The sequence below is a fragment of the Polypterus senegalus genome, chromosome 7 (assembly GCF_016835505.1).
Source record: "Polypterus senegalus isolate Bchr_013 chromosome 7, ASM1683550v1, whole genome shotgun sequence".
Classification (NCBI taxonomy): domain Eukaryota; kingdom Metazoa; phylum Chordata; class Cladistia; order Polypteriformes; family Polypteridae; genus Polypterus; species Polypterus senegalus.
In genome coordinates, this window is record NC_053160.1 from 124,041,734 (window position 1) to 124,060,865 (window position 19,132).

A 19,132-nucleotide genomic window follows, 5' to 3' on the forward strand; every position below is an offset into this window, starting at 1 on the left:
GGATCTGTTCAAAACATTTTTAAAACCTGGCAGGATCTGATCAATAATAATTTAGAATAAGCAAATACACTCATTTCCCTTTATGCTACTCTCAAACGTTTTACTCTATCTGTTGGCCTTTTTAATAGGTGGGGGTTGAATTGAGTTTAGTTTTGTTCAGTTTGACTTGATTGTATGGAATGTTACATGCTTTAAATAAATTCAATAAAAGTCAAAAATTGCCAGCATGATATGGGATGTGACACATGTTTTGCAAACTTCCCTATTTGGAATGTCACCACAGTTTCACGCTCCAGAGATACTGTTTCTTCTTTCAACACTTCACAGCTGTATTATTTTAGGGTACTTAAACAATATCCAGTACCTAGGGCATTTCTGCTTGGATATTTTTCATGCTTTGCAGCCTTTAGCGCTTATCAGTTGCATCAGTGAATCAGCCACAAAAGGTGGCACAAATGATACATACATTTTTGAAATGGTCAAGTAGAGACATGTTTATGTGTTGCAGGTATAATTTATAACATTTTCAACCTCTTTTTGTGAAAGGAAATGTCCAAGTATCTGGGCCACTCTTTGACCTTCCAAGCAACAACATGCATGAATATACCAGCAATATTTTGTGTTAGAGTTGACTTAATTATTAGTGATATGTAGTTTTGACTTTCTTTTTCTTGCTTTCTTTTTTTTAGATGAAGTCAACTCAGATAACTGGACAAAATGCAATGGTAATTATTTATTACTTTATCTTTACTATATCTACTATGTGTAAACTGCTGTTTCTACTTGAATATGAGTACCATCCGTGAAAAGTACATGAAGCGCACATTTATTGCCTAAGCTTAGCTGTATTGGACTTGTAGTCTTATGGTGATGTGTGGGGAAAGTCCATGCTTTTTAAAGATTTCTGTTTAGGCTAAATTATCAGGAGCTTTAATTCTACCTTCTTAATACATTCATAATTATTTAAGGCTTAAATTATAACCTGTGTTTTGGTTCCATTTACTTTTAATTTATTTGGCATTTGAATTTTGCTTCAAACAATGTTTTAAATTTGGAAAACCACCCACATCTTCAGATCCAATTACAGAAAATGTTATATGCTAAGTTCTTGTGTTGTAGGAAGTTTTTGTAGCCAAATTTTACACCATCACGCCTTTCTTCTTCATATCACTTCGCATTAACTTCAGTCTGTAAGTTTGAGAAGAATGCAAGGTCCGTGTCGATTTGATACTCTTTGCACAAATTCAATTAAAAATTTACACTCATTAAACAGCAAAGAAATCATGAATTATTAAATAAGACTTTCTTAGGGGGAAATATACTTTTTGATTTTCAGTTCACTTGTCATACCTCTAATACTCAGAAAATTATAAGCAATTGGAATGTGTTTAAAAGAGTGAAGTAATAGTAAACCGGTTGCGCATGAAATGTGTATAGTTTCACAGTTAGGACACCAAGTTCAAAAAAGTTCAAACCGTTTTTGTGGTGCATTATCAAGATGTCAAACGACTATAGTTTAACACTAGAATTACCAAAGCCTACGAAAAAACTTGTAAATCCTGTCAGCGTCTTTTGTCTTGTAAATGTGCCGATCAAGACAAGCATCAAGCAGCCTTCTATTCCATCCCCCCACCACCATAGAACAGGCACAAAGTCAGGTACCTAGAGTTGTATAGGGAAATAATGGATCATTATTTGGAACACATGCATTTCATGTGTGCTCCATTTCTACAATAATTTATGTAAACACACCGTTAAAACAGAAACATTTTTCATATTTTAGTAATACATGACAAAATGTAAACATAAACTATATACTGTAATGTGTGAAGCCTGAAGTCCACAGATCAAATAAACACTTTCACAAAAGGTTCAAGGATAATACAACAGTTTCCGAGGTGCAGCGGTAAGAATAGCTGACTTGTAATCAAGAGTTCCCCGGTTCGATACTGACTGCCTCGTTTATTTACCGTTTTGAGTAGTGAGCTGCTCTTATTGTTAATAATATACAATAAACACATACATTGGATTTGTGTCTGTAACGGCCGGTGTAAATTTATAGTACTTGTAAAAGTTGTTTGTTTTTTCCACTTTTATTCTCTCAGTCACGATGTATACTGCCACCACCCCAGGGATGCGACGCTGTTAGTTTTTATTTGAAACTGGGAATAACTGTAGATGTAAGTAGTATTTTGAGACAATGGAACTGGAAATTCTCTGATCTGGATGGATAAAAGCTGACACACAAACGTTGGTGAATCTGTCTTCTTCGTATCTCATTGTCACTTGAATTTTTTTTATTCAGTTTTATTTAGTGTTCCTGCTTAAGCTGAATTAGTATGCACCTTATGGCCCATGATGTCAAAGCCACATTGACAAAAAAGAGAGACATAGGTATATATGATATTTGGAATTATTCATTTTATGACCTGTGTAGTAAATTTCGGAAAACATTGTGGCACTGATACAGCATTATTCATATTATTCATATTCAATCGTAATACCATCTTGCAGTTGTAATTGGTGGCCACGTTTTTTTTTTTCCCCCTATCTTGCCCAGTCTCCACATTTTGGTGAATGGTGTCGTTTCTTTTTTACTCTAGGACATGCAGAGAAAAGAATAGTACAGAGAAGTCAGTTCCGTGCTATATGCATTTATCAAATGCAAATGTTAACAGTTCCCACACACAAAAGGACTGTCCTTCCTACATGTATGACACGTGTACCTGTTGTAATGTACACATTTCTCTCTATGTTGTGCTTCCTATTACATTGAAGGACCGCATGACACTGAGTTTGCTTTCCTGGGGGAAGCGACAGTCTTGGAACAGACACTTTTGATGTTGCATCCTCCTTTTCTTTTTTCCATCACCTTTTCTTGTAACAAGCAACGACAAAGTTCCTCTGCAAGGTGAGCCATGGACACTCTTCTTTTCTCAGTAGCCCCCGTGCATGCCTTGCACAGTACATGTGCGTTGATCGCGCCAGGTTTAAGCATGTTGTAGCACAGATCAAGCGGCCACCCACGTGTTCCTGCTCACACTGAATAAGCTCATGCCTTCTGGTCCATGATGCAACACTGGGAAAAAAAGAAAGAGTCAAATATATGCTTTAAAAAATTTGCCATAACAGCCATAAATAACTCTTTCTGCTTGCTGTAATTTTAAAATTTCCTCAAATTTCATCTTCTTTGTTTGTGAACAAAGCTAAAGCATTGTAGATTTAAGCATAAAAATGTCCCACCTTGCCTTTTAGGGAAGTGAATCAGTTATACAAGACCTGAGAGGTGATGTGTATAATTTTGTAATAAGCACAAAAGTTAGTAATTTTAAAAATGTCTCTTAGAAAAATGATAAACATGGTCTCCACTGGACACCATTACATGCCATTTGCTTCACATCACTTGAGTTCAAGATATTTTATCATGTATCTACAAATACAATAAAACATATTTGTTGTTAACCTGGTACAGAAACATCAAAAAACAGTTATAGTACAAGACATAGTACAATGATATAAAGCACCAGATATATATTAGCAAACAAAATAATATCAATAAGCATACATTTTGATAAATATACAACATCATCTTAATCACATTTTGTAAGTTTTAGATATAAAAATACAACATGCAACAAATAAACTTTACAAATAACTAAGCATCACTGCTCTCAGTAAGCACTGAATTAGTAAAATAAGTGGTGAGGCAAGTCTAGCAGACACGATATGTGAGTTAACATTTTAATATTTTAGGGATAAAAATAGTTTTCAGTTCTACTGGTATGGCAGAAAAGTTGCCATATTGTTTGCTGGAAGAGGGAGAAGCAGTTGGTTTGTTAGTGTTTGTTGAGCCAAGACCATAAAAAGTGTGTTCTTCAGTAATTCCTGGTTTTAAATTTTCCTATATGATTGGGAGCATTCAGTGAGAAATTAAAAAAAAAAAAAAATCTTCCCTGTAGGCTGACACATTTGTATTAATAATTAATTTGTATTGATGTATCATTTGTATTTTTTATCAGACTCATTCATGTTGTGTTGTTAGCAAAACTGATAACAAATGTTGAGGCATGGTTGGTATCACAAACAGCATGTAGGTGAACAGGGAAAACCTCAGCGGGGTGAGCACCCATGGTTGGTAGATGTGCATTTCCCTACCCAACCAATGTCAAACGTATCACAGGGTCAGGATGCTGATAAAGAGTCTTTGTCATGTGATGTTACAGACTCAAAGCACACTGTAAACACCAGGCACCTAGAAGATTAAATCTTTCCTATTGTTATATTTGTTAGGTGGCTATGTGGTTGAGTAAGCAGAATATATTAAACAGACATTAATTTATTCTGTCAGTAACAACATAAGTTAGACAGCATTTGAATACTAAGAAGTAACAAATGGGTGTGGAAATCGCACAGGTGGTGGTTTTTAGAGTCACAGTATGCTCAGAAATATACATTTTCACCTTGCAGATCATTTATAAAAATGCAATTATGTACCTGTAACAGAGAAACTAAATAATCAACCATATTAACTTTAACTATCAATAATTTAACTTTGCTTTTGTAGTAAGTTAGAGCCCCTTTAAATGGTAGATATCTTAACAGATTATTGATAATATTCTGTAAGTAACATAATGATAACACAAAAGAATGATTACTATATAAAGTATATGAAAACCTAGTGTGGTTGTGGGTGAATGCATGTGTATGCCTTGAGATGGCCATGCGCCCAGTGTTGTCAAAATAGATTCCACCCATTTCCCCAGTCCCAGACACTGAACTGGGGTAAGGGGTAAGAATGATTTAATGTATTTATGTATACATTAAGACAAACTTATGCTAATGTGATGAAAAGTGGTCTTTTTGTTTTCTGGTCTGTCTACTGCAACTTACTCCATTGTTTTTTAGGCTTCTCTCTAACATATGCAAATCCTGATACCTTCCTAATCTATTTTTCTAGTACAATTTCTTAGCTGGTAGTATTTGTTAATTGGACACCTGCTATTTACTTTAGTAGGCCTGCTGATTTGTTTTAAAGGAATATTAAATTTTGCTTTTTCGCAAGGTCTCAGAAGCTCCCGATGGGCAAATGAAACCTCTAAGAGTTGTTCACAAAGAGTTCAAAGATGTGGAAGTAAAACCAGAAATTCTAAATGGCCATATTCCTTCAGGATACATCCCTAAGCCTTTAGTGATGCCAGATTATATAGCGTAAGTACCAAAAAAAATATTTTTGTGGTAAACGTTTATTTTTAATTTAATCATTTTGTGCAGTTACATATTGCTTTTGGATTTCAAGGTAACAATACTTTTTAATGTTACATTATTTCTCCTTTTTCTTACATTCCATCCTACCTTTCATATTCACCCTATAAGATGTTTGCACCTAAGGTCAAAACCTGAGCCTACATAGTGTGGCAGATGAATAAATTCCTTATAGTTCTGTTAAAAGCCTTTTCAATATTTAGAGGTAATGCTAACCATGGATGTTCCAATACAGAGTAAATAACGTTAGTTAAGTAATAAAGGCTGAAACACAAGCGTTTTTGGTTAACCTAGGTTATTCCTCTGAAATCACAGAGGCAGTACTTGTATAAAGCTGGCAAGTGTTTTAGCCACACGTTATAGGTGTCAGTGTTTAGGGGTGAATTGGGTCTATTAGAATGACAAATTATAGGATTTTTATTTTATGTTGTTGCAATGGTATCTCATTTTGTCGATGCTCCTTATTATAATTTTGATTCAGATTTTTTTTTTCACTTTTTTTTATACTTCATATATGGAGGGAGCATAATTTTAAAAAGAAAAACAAGCAAATTAACTTTTCAACTGAAGAAACACATTTTAATATTTTGAAAACCTGCTTTGAGCATTTTTGGAAAGGTGTATGTCCAGCACATCTGTGTGCTTGTTTGTCTCTGTGGCGGAAAGGGGGATGTAGTTTGTGATGTTGTGACTTGAGAGTAGTGATGAACAAAACACGCAAATTTTATTTTGGATTAGTTTAATAAAACTGACACTAAAATTAAATTTTACAAGTGATTCCACAATTGCAACATTCAGTAAAATGATTTTTTTGAGGTTTTAAAGTTTTTATGCAGTTTATGCTTGTTGTTTATTAGAGTATTCTATCTTCATGCATACTAACAGAAGCTTAACTTTTTACACATTTCAATTTAATCTCTGCAGTATTATCTCAATATATATATAAAATCCAACATCCTTATGTCTGTCCATTTTTAACAAGAAAACTACTTAACAGATTTAGATCTAGATTTTTTCTAAAATTTGCTTGAACATTCCGGTTGATTTTGCGACTTCTGTCATTATGTATCATAGTTCGCTTACAGTACCAAATTATTTGCGCAAATTCGTGAGACATGCAGCGGGCTGCACCCTTGGGGCTTACCTTACCTCCGCTTAGTTAGCAAGCTAGAGAACTACTTAATGGATTTAGCTTGGATTTTTTTCTATAATTTGCTTGAACATTCTGGTTGATTTTGCAAATTCTTATCACGATAAGAATCATAGTTTGCTTGCAGGAGTGATATATTCACTGTAATCCAAGACAGAAGCTGTGGGCCGAGGGGAGGGGGAAGCGTCATGTCAGGAGAGGGTAACCGGGCAGGGTTTTCCTCACTGTCCTGTTTCTCTACTGCGTGGGTGGAGCCACAGAGGACAGCTAGTTCTTTACTAAAACAAGACAGTCCACCCAACAGATGATTAAGTAGTCTGTCTAGAAATTTACCTACTGTATTACAATTTTGTTTCTGCCCTAATGCTGATCTTCTCTGTCTCCTAACAGAAAATACCCCACCATTCATACTACTGAAGAGCGAGATCGTTATAAAGCTGTGTTCAATGATCAATACTCTGAGTATAAAGAACTTCATGCAGAGGTCCAAACAATGAGCAAGAAAATCACAGAACTGGATGCTATGGTGAAAAAGCTGCCTCATTTTTCTGAAAACCAAATGGTTGGTTTCATTTATAAGATTTTAACTGATGCCGTGTTTGTGGTGAATATTTTATTGTTGCTCTTAACACAAATGGCACTCAGAAAATCTAATTATTAGTAAGCATTGAATATTAAATTATATTATTTTCCCTGAATTTTATTTCTGTTATCACTGCAGTATTTAAATTTTTTTGTTTTTGCCTTTCTTAAAAGCCTTTTTGAAAGCTGTTATTGAGACAATGTTTTATATCATTAATTATAAAATTGTTTCACGTTTAACACACAGTGATTAGGTTTTTATCAAGTAGACGTAGATATACCTTGCGGTGGGCTGGCCCCCTGCCCAGGGTTTGTTCCCTGCCTTGCGCCCTGTGTTGGCTGGAATTAGCTCCAGCAGACCCCGTGACCCTGTAGTTAGGATAATGGATTGGATGATGGATGGATAGATATACTTCATAAATAAACTTGCCAAATTTGAATTAAGTAAGAAAAAACAGTCATTTATATATATATTTTAAGAAAGGGGATACAATTTAAGGTTTGGTGTCCTTTTAGAATTTAAAACTTTTTTTTTACTTATACAGTACAGTACTTCAGATTGAGCAATTTTCCTATCTAGATTATTATCAATAATAAAAGCTGTTACTGAAACAACAGCAAATGCTGTTTTATTACATGAAATAAAAACTAAACTAACTTATAACTGCAGACTCAAGAACTAATTGAAATAAAATAATATAATGGATGGCATTTGCATATCCTTTTTACTTTGAAAAATCCTCTCCTGCAACTGTTACTGATATCATGGAACATTCCCAGATGTGAATCGTGGTCTGTCTTCAGAATATACCGTCACTCACACTGTTGGTGCGCTAGTTATTTCAGTTAGGTAAAAAAATAATAATTATATAAACTCAGTGTGACATGGCATTGCATTGTGTTTTTTTTTTCTCCCCACACATTATGAAGTATACATCCAGCTTGAATTTGACATGAGGAAGTGAAAACATGCAAAGTGGCACATACAATGGTTTACTCTCAGTCTTTTCACAGAAATGGCAGACATGACAATGAATACAAATGCGTGAATAAGTGGTGGGCTTTCTTTGTGAAAATAGAAAGACTGATGCAACGTGGTACTTGACCATGAATGAGGCATCTTTTAAAAGAAAAAAATATAAATTGAGTACAGCAATATTGGAATGCTGTATTGAATTAAGCACACAGTTGCATGTGTTCAGTCACATATATGATTTGATCACAGATTCATACTCACGCAAAGAAAACAGACTGTTTATTCTTATATTTGCTTATATTGTCATACTATGCGAAATGCATTGTAGCCAGTGAGGAAGGAGACACTGAATTAGTTTGATGAGATTATAATGGTGCAATGGTCTTTTAGGTGTTCTTGAGGGCTGGGGCATCTGACAACAATGTTAATCTGATTATTGCTAGAAATGTGACCTGAGCTGTGAGGGAACTGTGCTAACCAATGCGCCACCATCCCTCCCTCAGAGGAAAATTATACCATTAGTTCTTTATCTCTGTCTTTTGTCTCCTGAACTCCTATTACTATGACTGAAGCCAGTGTCACACTCTGCCACTTTGTTGTGGGGCATATCAGACTTGTCAACTGCAGTTGCTGATCTCATCACCAGACCTTGTAATTTTACATGAATGAAAATTTCTGGATGTGTCAAATTTAGCAATCGCATAACCAACTTTCTAGCTCAGCTGTGCTCGCCCCTTTTGTGAACAGCCAAAAATGTGCTAACTGAGGAAGCCAGTGCTATATTAAGGGTTAGCAGGTATTTAGAGTTCAGCCGCAATCTACACCACTTTTTTCCTCATTCTGTCAAGATATGTAAATACAGAACATCAGAAAGATGTGTTTCTCTTTCTTATTCCTAATCATTGCATTATACATCCTGATGAGCATTCATTGATTGTCTCCTGTCTTGTACACAAGCCCATCCCAATGACTAAAGACAAAATCAAACCGGTTTGATTTTGTTAAAGTGAGTTATAGGCTGTTTGGAACCCATTTTCTTTTTTTAATCTCATATGACACTTGTCAACTCGACAGTTTGGATTGGAAGATGTAGACAAGACCATTACTGGTTCAAAAATGTGTACATGTGGTTGTACAGTCACTTTGACAAGGCTGCTGCTGTGCTTGTATAATTGCATCTTATCAATTATGTCTCATAGTTTGTGCATGTGGCTCATGACCTCTCAGGTATTATGTGTAATATCTTGAAACCCTCTCAGTTGTCTTCAACATGATAGCGCACATGGAGAGAATTCAATACTAGCTGCTTCACAAATTTTCTATTTGCTAAACCAGGCGTTTCTACCTTAGAGAGATTTTTAACCATTTGCAAATATACAGGGTGGCACAGGGAAACTGGAAATTTTCAATTGATGTTCACTGTATGTATAAACACATTACAAAATACATTTAATAATGAAATGTATTGTACAGGATATGCAATTAATGATAATAATCAATATTCTTTTTAGGTTTTAAAGAAAACATCATGAAGGTGTTGTCCATTTCTTTGTACACATTCTGACAGCCTGTTGTGGAAATTTTGTATTGCTCGACTTAACATGTCAAGAGGAATACCAGCGATTTCCTCTTCAATCTTCCTTTTTAGTTCAGGAAATTGCAGGACACGTGGGGTAAACTTGGCTTTTAAGATGTCCCTACAGAAAAAAATCATAAACTGTGAGATCTAAGGATCTCTGAGGCCATGGAATGTCACTGTTGCATGAAATGACATGCCCTCCAAACAATCGTTGAATAGCTGCCATTGATTGTTCGGCAGTATGCGAAGTGGCTCCACCTGGGGGCTTCTTTTTTAAGGCTGAACCCATTTCTTTGAAATTACTCACCCATGTTGTAATTGCATGAGCAGATGGGACATGATCATGATGTCCTAACTGGTAATGATGCTGAAATTCCCTTTGCGCAGCAGTCACACTATTACCACTGTTATTAAAGGCTTTCACAGTGAATGCTTGTTGCGCACCACTCCACTGCTCCAATATAACTAAAGGCAAGGGGTTCTAAATGAGGTTGCATTGGTCCCAAACAACTGCCAACACCCCAGAGTTGCCAACACCTAGTTCCAAAATTCCCCATTCCCCTGCACCACACTGTATTTTTACAATACAATACAATGCAGTTTATTTTTGTATAGCCCAAAATCACACAGGAAGTGCCACAATGGGCTTTAACAGGCCCTGCCTCTTGACAGCCCCCCAGCCTTGACTCTCTGAGAAGACAAGGAAAAACTCCCCAAAAACCTTGTAGGGAAAATGGAAGAAACCTTGGGAAAGGCAGTTCAAAGAGAGACCCCTTTCCAGGTAGGTTGGGCGTGCAGTGGGTGTCAAAAGAAGGGGGTCAATACAATACAATACACAGAACAGAACAAATCCTTAATACAGCATAATAATAAAAATTTTAGAAGTACGGAGCAGAATTTAACAGTAGGTGATATCACATAATTAGATTTGGATATTTGTAGAGTCCTGGAGACCTCATCCATCAAGCTGCCTCCCCATTTGGCCATTCCACGGCTGAAACGTTGCTCCGATGAAAGGACCCCTCTTTCCCATGATTCCTGTAATCCCCCATCAGGGATGACTTTACCATAGGCAGGCAAACAACTTGGCAGGTGGGCCGTGGCACCAATTGCCACATTTGGGTACCGAGAACAGAAACAGAATAGGTGAGGGTTAGTATTCAATTCTAACTATCATGTTACTTATGTTTTAGTGCTAATAACTAACAACAGAGATGCAGTATGTACAGTTAATCAGCAGCTCTAGTCAGGATATGCTAAACTGAAGTAGTGAGTCTTCAGCTGGGATTTAAATGCTGAGACTGAAGGGGCATCTCTTATAGAAGCAGGAAGACCAGTCCACAGTTTAGGGGCCCTGTAAAACTAAAAGCTCGACCTCCCACTGTTATTTTATTAATCCTTGGAATCCTAAGCAGACCGGCATCTTGAGATCTTAATGTGCGCTCAGGTTTGTAAGTCATGATAAGTTCAGACAAGTAAGCCGGACCTTGGCCATTTAATGCTTTATATGTTAAAAGGATGATTTTGAAATCAGCCCTAAACTTAACCGGGAGCCAGTGTAAGGATTTAAGAACTGGAGTTATGTGTTCATATTTTCTTGTTCTTGTAATCTTTCTTGCAGCCGCATTTTGGATTAACTGGAGGCTGTATAAAGAACAGTTTGAACAGCCAGTGAACACCGCATTGCAGTAGTCAATCCTACTAGAGATAAATGCATGAATTAATTTCTCCGAATCCTGTTTATTTAGAAAGCGCCTTAATTTCCTAACATTTTTAAGATGGAAGAAACATGTTTTGGACAACTTTGTAATATGTGCTTTAAATGACATGCTAGAATCAAAGATAACTCCTAGATTGCGGGCTGATTCAGTAAAATTAATTGGGATTCCAACTGAGTTAAATGACAACAAAATATTGCTGTGATCAGCGTCATTCCCTCCAACAATTAACATCTCTGTTTTATCTGTATTTAAAGACAAGTAGTTCTCATTCATCCATTCCTTTAATTCACTAACACAACTAATTAAAGACAACATCGGAGAAACTTCATTTGATTTAAATGAAAGGTATAACTGGGTGTCATCTGCATACGAGTGAAAATTAACATTATGTTTCCTAATGAGAGATCCCAGTGGAAGCATGTAAAGTGAAAACAGTAAAGGTCCCAGTACTGAGCCCTGCGGGACACCATATTGAACTTCTGTGTATAATGATGGAGTACTGTCAGCACATTTCTGTACATACTGGAATCGATTTGATAAATAAGAACTGAACCAAGCGAGCATGGGGCCTGTAAGCCTTCTGATTTACCTTCTGATTAGTTTGTTACATGATTCCAGAGATGCTACACAGGACCATTCAGTCTCCAGATTGGTAGACTGAGATCTGTGGTTGCATACATGGTGTTGACTAAGGTCTGTTGAGTGTGATTGTTGAGCTCCACCAACGTTACATCTTATATACCCTCCTATTTATGATTATCCTAGAAAGGATGTCAAGTTGTAGCTGATGTTTGGAGGGTATTTCCTTTTGGGACTTTAGGGATTACCCCCTGTGGTGTGCAGATGATGATATCCTCTTAACTTTATTAGAAAGATCTCTGACTTGCAGCTGAGTCTGATATGCATGGGATGAGAACTAGTTTATAGTTCTGTCTTGGAGAAGGGTGGCTTGTTCCCTCCTAGTAAGTGGTGAGGAGCTGTTCTAGGTTAAGTTTAAAGTACCTCAGGGTCTTGTTTGTAAGTAATTGTAAAGGAGACAATGAAGGTAATCAGTGAATTTGTGAAGTTTTATTATAGTTGAACCAGAATTTAGTGGTCCAGCAAGAGCTTAGTCTATGAAAGAAGATGTTGATTTGTCAGTATAGTGCTTAAAAAGAATAAGATTTCAAGTAAAAGCAGCACAATTATGGTTCCTGTGAAGGGTTACTGAGCTAAGTTCTTGTGACAGAGTGAGGAGCTCTGTGATACTGTATATGTGGAAGGACCGTGGAGTAGAACCACTCTTTCTACAGATAGCGTTGAGACAGTTGAGTTTGTCTGGGCATGTAATTAGGATGCTATCTGGGTGTTTTCCACAGGAGGTATACCTGGCACAGCTCAATTAGACAAGACCAAGAGACAGACACAGAACATACTGGAGGGTTTGCATCTCTTGTCCATCTTGGGAGCATATGGGCATTTCATAGGAAGGATTGAAGGAAGTTGTTGGGGATATAGACGTTTGATCAGCCTAGCTGAGTATGTTGGTTCCTCAGTTCTTACCAGGAAAAGTCAATTAAAAATAATAATAATGACAACTATTGATACACTCTTCTATGTACTTTCTTTTAGGAGCATGAACGAATTAATAAAATTCTTCAAGAATTTCAAAGGAAAAAAAATGTAAGTAGTGTAAAAATCTAATGTATGTAAGAATGCTTTAAATAGTCAATAATACATGTTACTGAATGCTACCAATTTTTCATCATAATACATGTATTTTATATTGATACCAAGGGGAAATTCAGAAATGACTTGTAATTATTATTTTAAGAAATTATTGCATTGTTAGGTTAAAGGATATTTTGAAAAGTTTAATTAGAAATGAAAAAAGAACCTTGATTTCTAGATTACCTAGATAAACTAGAGCCATTTTCTGCCTACATTCCTGTGCAGTGTTTTAAATTTGTAAAAGAGAGTCACATTTTTTGCTCCGCTTGTGCTTCTTAAACTGACCAGGTACGAGAAAAAAATCCTATTTGTTTTTATAATTTATTTGTCAATTCAGAAATCACACATTCAGGCGTAATTATGGAGCAGAGTATTGCACAATTTAAGCTTTTTTTCAATAATAGTGAGATATATATATATATATATATATATATATATATATATATATATATATATATATATATATATATATATATATATGTTTAATTTTATTTACAGTTTACTTTTATTTTTTAATAGGATCCTTCATTCTTGGAGAAAAAAGAGCGGTGTGAATATCTGAAAAATAAATTATCCCATATAAAACAAAAAATTCAAGAATATGATAAAGTTATGGACTGGAATGATGGCTACTGATAATTAAAATGATCAACAGTAAGCAAATTGCAGACTACCAGAACCTGTCAAACTGAAGAATCTGCATACATTTGTGCTTTATGTATAGTTTTACTAGTAAACACAGAGTACATGCTATATTAAGTTCTTGTTAATAAATTACAGTTTTTGCATAAAACATGCAAAAAAATTAGATGTTGATTAATGATTTCAGTTTTTAAACTAACATGTTTACAAACCAAAATATATTTATAATAACAATTATTACACTTTTTACTATTTAGGGTTGCCATATAATAAAATATTTACTTTATTGGAAAAACAGTTCAAACAGTGTAATTGTATTCAACCTGCAAAAAGCTTCTCCTTCAGATTACTTACTCTTGGTCAGATGTAGAACAAGAGAATTTTTCAGGTAAAAGAGGCAATATTGAGTAATTAGACACCACAACTGTTTTATTGCCATTCTGCTTATTAGAAAATATTTTTTCATAGATTTGGAGTTTCTTCTTTCACTGTGAAAATGGATGCATATTCATCATATACTGTATGTAAGGCATGATGACAAACTTGAACAACATCTACAGTAAACTTCCAGGTTTTGTTAAGTTTATGTACACATACTGTATGTATAAAAAGAAATCTATAAAAAATAGTATGATGTGGGGAAGCTTAATGTTTGATGTCCAGCTGCAGTGGTAATCAGAAATGCCATGTTTGTCTTGCTGTGTTTTGCAAACATCTTTATTAAAGTCAGATTTAACAGGATTAGTGTGTGGTATCCAAATAAAATTTACTTGTACCTTATTTGTAAATAGCATAATGTGTTATTGAATGCTCAGGTCTAATGTACAAATTCAGTTTTTTTACATTCAGGAATTTATTAAAAATTAAATAAAAAAAGTTCACAAACCTGCACCACTGATTTAACCATATGATGTTTAATATGTTGAGCTTTAATATGGAAGACATTATGCATTTATGGTGTAAGTTGTATGTGCTGTGTAGTCATTCAAAAGCTCTGGGAAATTACCATTATACTGTAGTTTGTTCTTCTTGAGTTGGAGCTTAAATAGTGAGATATTTTACATGCCAGTGATCTTTAAAGACACTACCAAAAGTGTCATTATGTAAAATACTGAAAAATAATTTGCAGCTGAAATTATATTCTTGCTATCAATTTAATTTTTTTTAAGATGCAAATAAAATGTTTTTATTCATGTTTTGACCAGTTGGTAAATCATGCGTGATTTTATTTGCTTGCCTTTTTCACCTACCATCAAAGTTAATGCCTTTTGCTAATCATATGGATCTCTGTTTGGAAAGCATTGATCTTTGTATCATTCTTCCTCTAGAGCCAGATTGAATTTTAGCTTATTTTTCAGTTCTGCATCTGCTGTTGTTTAACCGCATAAGTGGGAATTTGTACTTGATGGGAAAGAAAGGAAAACAATATGTGCACACCTGGATTAGGGCAGTTTGTTCCCTTCTTCCTGGCAGATCCTCTGAGACTTCTTTACACTGAATGGGAAGTGTCTGTAAACTGCCATCTTCAGGTCTCTCTACATATGTTCTGTGGGGTTTAAAGGCTGGGCGCTCAACGACAGTTAGAGACTTTCCTGAAACCACTCCAGTGATGTCTTGGCCATATGTTTTAGGTCATTGTAGTGCTATAAAGTGAACCATCACCTTACAGCCTGAGGTCACGTGCACTCTGGAGTGGGTTTTCTTCAAAGACCTCTCTGTGTTTACCTGATTTCATCCTTCTCTCAATTCTAACCAGTCTGCCAGTACCTGCCACTGAGAAGCACCCCCATGACATGATGTTGTTACCAATAACTTTTATCTTAGGCAGGTGGTATTAGTCAAGTGATTAATGATGCCTGATTTTTACCAAACATGGTGCTTGCAGTTCTGCCCAAAAAGTTCAATTTTTGTTTCATCAGACCAGAGAATCTTTTTCCTGTCGTGCTAAGAGTTCTTTAAACTGTCAAATTCCTTTTACTCAAGAGTGGCTTCCATATTGCCACTGTGCTGTTAATGCCTTATTGATGGAGTGCCGCTGAAATTGTTTTCCTTCTGACAGGTTCTGCCATCTCAGCAGGGGATTTCTGAAGCTCTGTAATAGTGACAATTGTGTTCTCCCTGACCAAGGCCTTACTGCTTGGTTACTCACTTTAGCTAGATGTCCAACTGTAGGAAGAGTCCTGGTGGTTCAAGACTTCTTCTATTTTACATTGATTGAAGCCATTGTGCTCCTGGGAACACTGAGAGCTTTAGAAATGATTTTATTCCCTTGCTTCATGCTTCACCAAAATTTTTTGTGGAGCTCTACAGAGCATTCTTTGAATGTCTGATCTTCATGGCTTGGTTTTTGTCCTGACATGTAGTGTTAATTGTGAGACCTTATGTACAGTTGGCACGAAAAGTATTCAGACTCCCTTCAATTTTTCACTCTTTGTTATATTGCAGCCATTTGCTAAAATCATTTAAATTAATTTTTTCCCTCATTAATGTACACACAGCACCCCATATTGACAGACAAAAAAAATAATGTTTGAAATTGTTGCAGATTTATTAAAAAAGAAAAACTGAAATATCACATGGTCCTAAGTATTCAGACCCTTTGCTGTGACACTCATATATTTAACTCAGGTGCTTTCCATTTCTTCTGATCATCCTTGAGATCACCTTCATTTGAGTCCAGCTGTGTTTGATTATACTGATTGGACTTGATTAGGAAAGCCACACACCTGACCTTACAGCTCACAATGCATGTCAGAGCAAATGAGAATCATGAGGTCAAAGGAACTGCCTGAAGAGCTCAGAGACAGAATTGTGGCAAAGCACAGATCTGGCCAAGGTTACAAAAAAATTTCTGCTGCACTTAAGGTTCCCAAGAACACAGTGGCCTTCATAATCCTTAAATGGAAGACGTTTGGGACGACCAGAACCCTTCCTAGAGCTGGCTGTCCGGCCAAGCTGAGCTACCGAGGGAGAAGAGCCTTGGTGAGAGAAGTAAAGAAGAACCCAAAGATCACTTTGGCTGAGCTCCAGAGATGCAGTCAGGAGATGGGGGAAAGTTGTAGAAAGTCAACCATCATTAAAGCCCTCCACCATTCAGGGCTTTATGGCAGAGTGGCCTGTCGGAAGCCTCTCCTCAGTGCAAGACACATGACAGCCCGCATGGAGTTTGCTAAAAGACACCTGAAGGACTCTGAGATGGTGAGAAATAAGATTCTCTGGTCTGATGAGACCAAGATAGAATTTTGTGTGGAGACAACCAGGCACTGCTCATCACTTGTCCAATACAGTCCCCACAGTGAAGCATGGCGGTGGTAGCATTATGCTGTGGGGGTGTTTTTCAGCTGCAGGGACAGGACGACTGGTTGCAATCGAGGGAAAGATGAATGCGGCCAAGTACAGGGATATCCTGGACAAAAACCTTCTCCAGAGTGCTAAGGATCTCAGACTGGGCCGAAGGTTTACCTTCCAACAAGACAATGACCATAAGCACACAACTAAAATAACGAAGGAGTGGCTTCACAACAGCTCTGTGACTGTTCTTGAATGGCCCAGCCAGAGCCCTGACTTAAACCCAATTGAGCATCTCTGGAGAGACCTAAAAATGGCTGTCCACCAATGTTTACCATCCAACCTGACAGAACTGGAGAGGATCTGCAAGGAGGAATGGGAGAGGATCCCCAAATCCAGGTGTGAAAAACTTGTTGCATCTTTCCCAAGAAGACTCATGGCTGTATTATCTCAAAAGGGTGCTTCTACTAAATACTGAGCAAAGGGTCTGAATACTTAGGACCATGTGATATTTCAGTTTTTCTTTTTTAATAAATCTGCAACAATTTCAAAAATAATTTTTTTTGTCTGTCAATATGGGGTGCTGTGTGTACATTAATGAGGGAAAAAATTTATTTAAATGATTTTAGCAAATGGCTGCAATATAACAAAGAGTGAAAAATTGAAGGGGGTCTGAATACTTTCCGTACCCACTGTATATAGGTGTGTGACTTTTTCTAAACTATGTCTAATCAATTCAGTTTGCCACAGGAGGACATACATAGATAGATAGATAGATAGATAGATACTTTATTAATACCCAAGAGGAAATTCACATACTCCAGCAGCAGCATACCGATAAAAACAATATTAATTAAGGAGCAATAAAAGCGCAGTGCAAGTTAAAAAATGCAAGGTGGAGAGTGCGAGGCAAGTGTAACAATCAATAATCTTGTGTAGTGTTAACATTTACCCCCCTGGGTGGACTTGAAGAGTCACATAGTGTGGGGGAGGAACAATCTCCTTAGTCTGTCAGTGGAGCAGGACAGTGACAGCAATCATTGCTGAAACTGCTCCTCTGAGATGACTGTTCAGTGGATGCATTGGATTCTTCATGATTGACAGGAGCCTGCTCAGGGCCCGTTGCTCTGCCACAGATGTCAAACTGTCCAGCTCCATGCCTACAATATACCCTGCCTTCCTTACCAGTTTGTCAACGTGTGAGGTGTCCCTCTTCTTTATGCTGCCTCCCCAGCACACCACTGCGAAGAAGAGAGCACTCGCCACAACTGTCTGATAGAACATCTGCAGCATCTTATTGCAGAGGTTGAAGGATGCCAGCCTTCTAAGGAAGTATAGTCGGCTCTGTCCTTTATTGCACAGAGCATCAGTATTGGCAGTCCAGTCCAATTTATCATCCAGCTGCACTCCCAGGTATTTATAGGTCTGTACCTTCTGCACACAGTCACCTCTGATGATCACGGGGTCCGGGAGGGGCCTGAGCCTCCTAAAATCCACCACCACCTCTATGGTTTTGCTGGTGTTCAGGTGTAGGTGGTTTGAGTCGCACCATTTAACAAAGACATTTAACAAAAATCATTTAACTTCATTCATGTTCCAGACACACTGCAAGAATAATTAAAGGAAACAAGATGCACTTGGTGACATTTGGAGTACTATAGCAAAGGGTCTGAATGCTTACTGTATATACTCAGCAAAAAAAGAAACGTCCTTTGACTTTCAACTGTTTTTACTTTCAGTAAACTTAATGTGTAAATATTTGTATGAACACTAAAAGAGTCAACACCATAAGACATAAACTAAAAATGTTTCACAATGTGTCCCTGAATGAAGGGAGGCTCAAAATCGAAAGTACCAGTCAGTATCTGGTGTGGCCACCAGCTGCTTGAAGTACTGCAGTGCATCTCCTCCTCATGGAATGGACCAGATTTGTCAGTTCTTGCTGTGAGATGTTACCCCACTCTTCCACCAAGGCACCTGCAAGTTCCTGGACATTTCTGGGGGAATGGCCCTAGCCCTCACCCTGCGATCCAACAGGTCCCAGACGTGCCCAATGGGATTGAGATCCGGGCTCTTCCACTGCGAGGATGATCAGCTGTCCTTCCTGTCTCCCTGTAGCGCTGTCAATTTATTGCCCTAGCCACATCAGCAGTTCTCATGCCTCCCTGCAGCATGCCTAATGCACATTCATACAGATGAGCAGGGACCCTGGGCATCTTTCT

The 19,132-nt window shown here is 37.0% G+C and overlaps 1 protein-coding gene across 1 annotated transcript in view; it reads left to right on the plus strand.

The window, feature by feature from the left end:
• The window catches only part of marveld2b (MARVEL domain containing 2b), a 31,112-nt gene extending 16,288 nt beyond the window's left edge, over nucleotides 1–14,824 (plus strand). Inside the window, exons 2-6 of the mRNA XM_039759244.1 lie at nucleotides 690–725; nucleotides 5,063–5,208; nucleotides 6,803–6,974; nucleotides 12,882–12,932; nucleotides 13,500–14,824. Coding sequence (XP_039615178.1) covers nucleotides 690–725; nucleotides 5,063–5,208; nucleotides 6,803–6,974; nucleotides 12,882–12,932; nucleotides 13,500–13,616 — 522 coding nt within the window. The 3' untranslated portion in view covers nucleotides 13,617–14,824. The remainder of the gene's footprint in view (nucleotides 1–689; nucleotides 726–5,062; nucleotides 5,209–6,802; nucleotides 6,975–12,881; nucleotides 12,933–13,499) is intronic.
• Nucleotides 14,825–19,132: the final 4,308 nt, after the last annotated feature.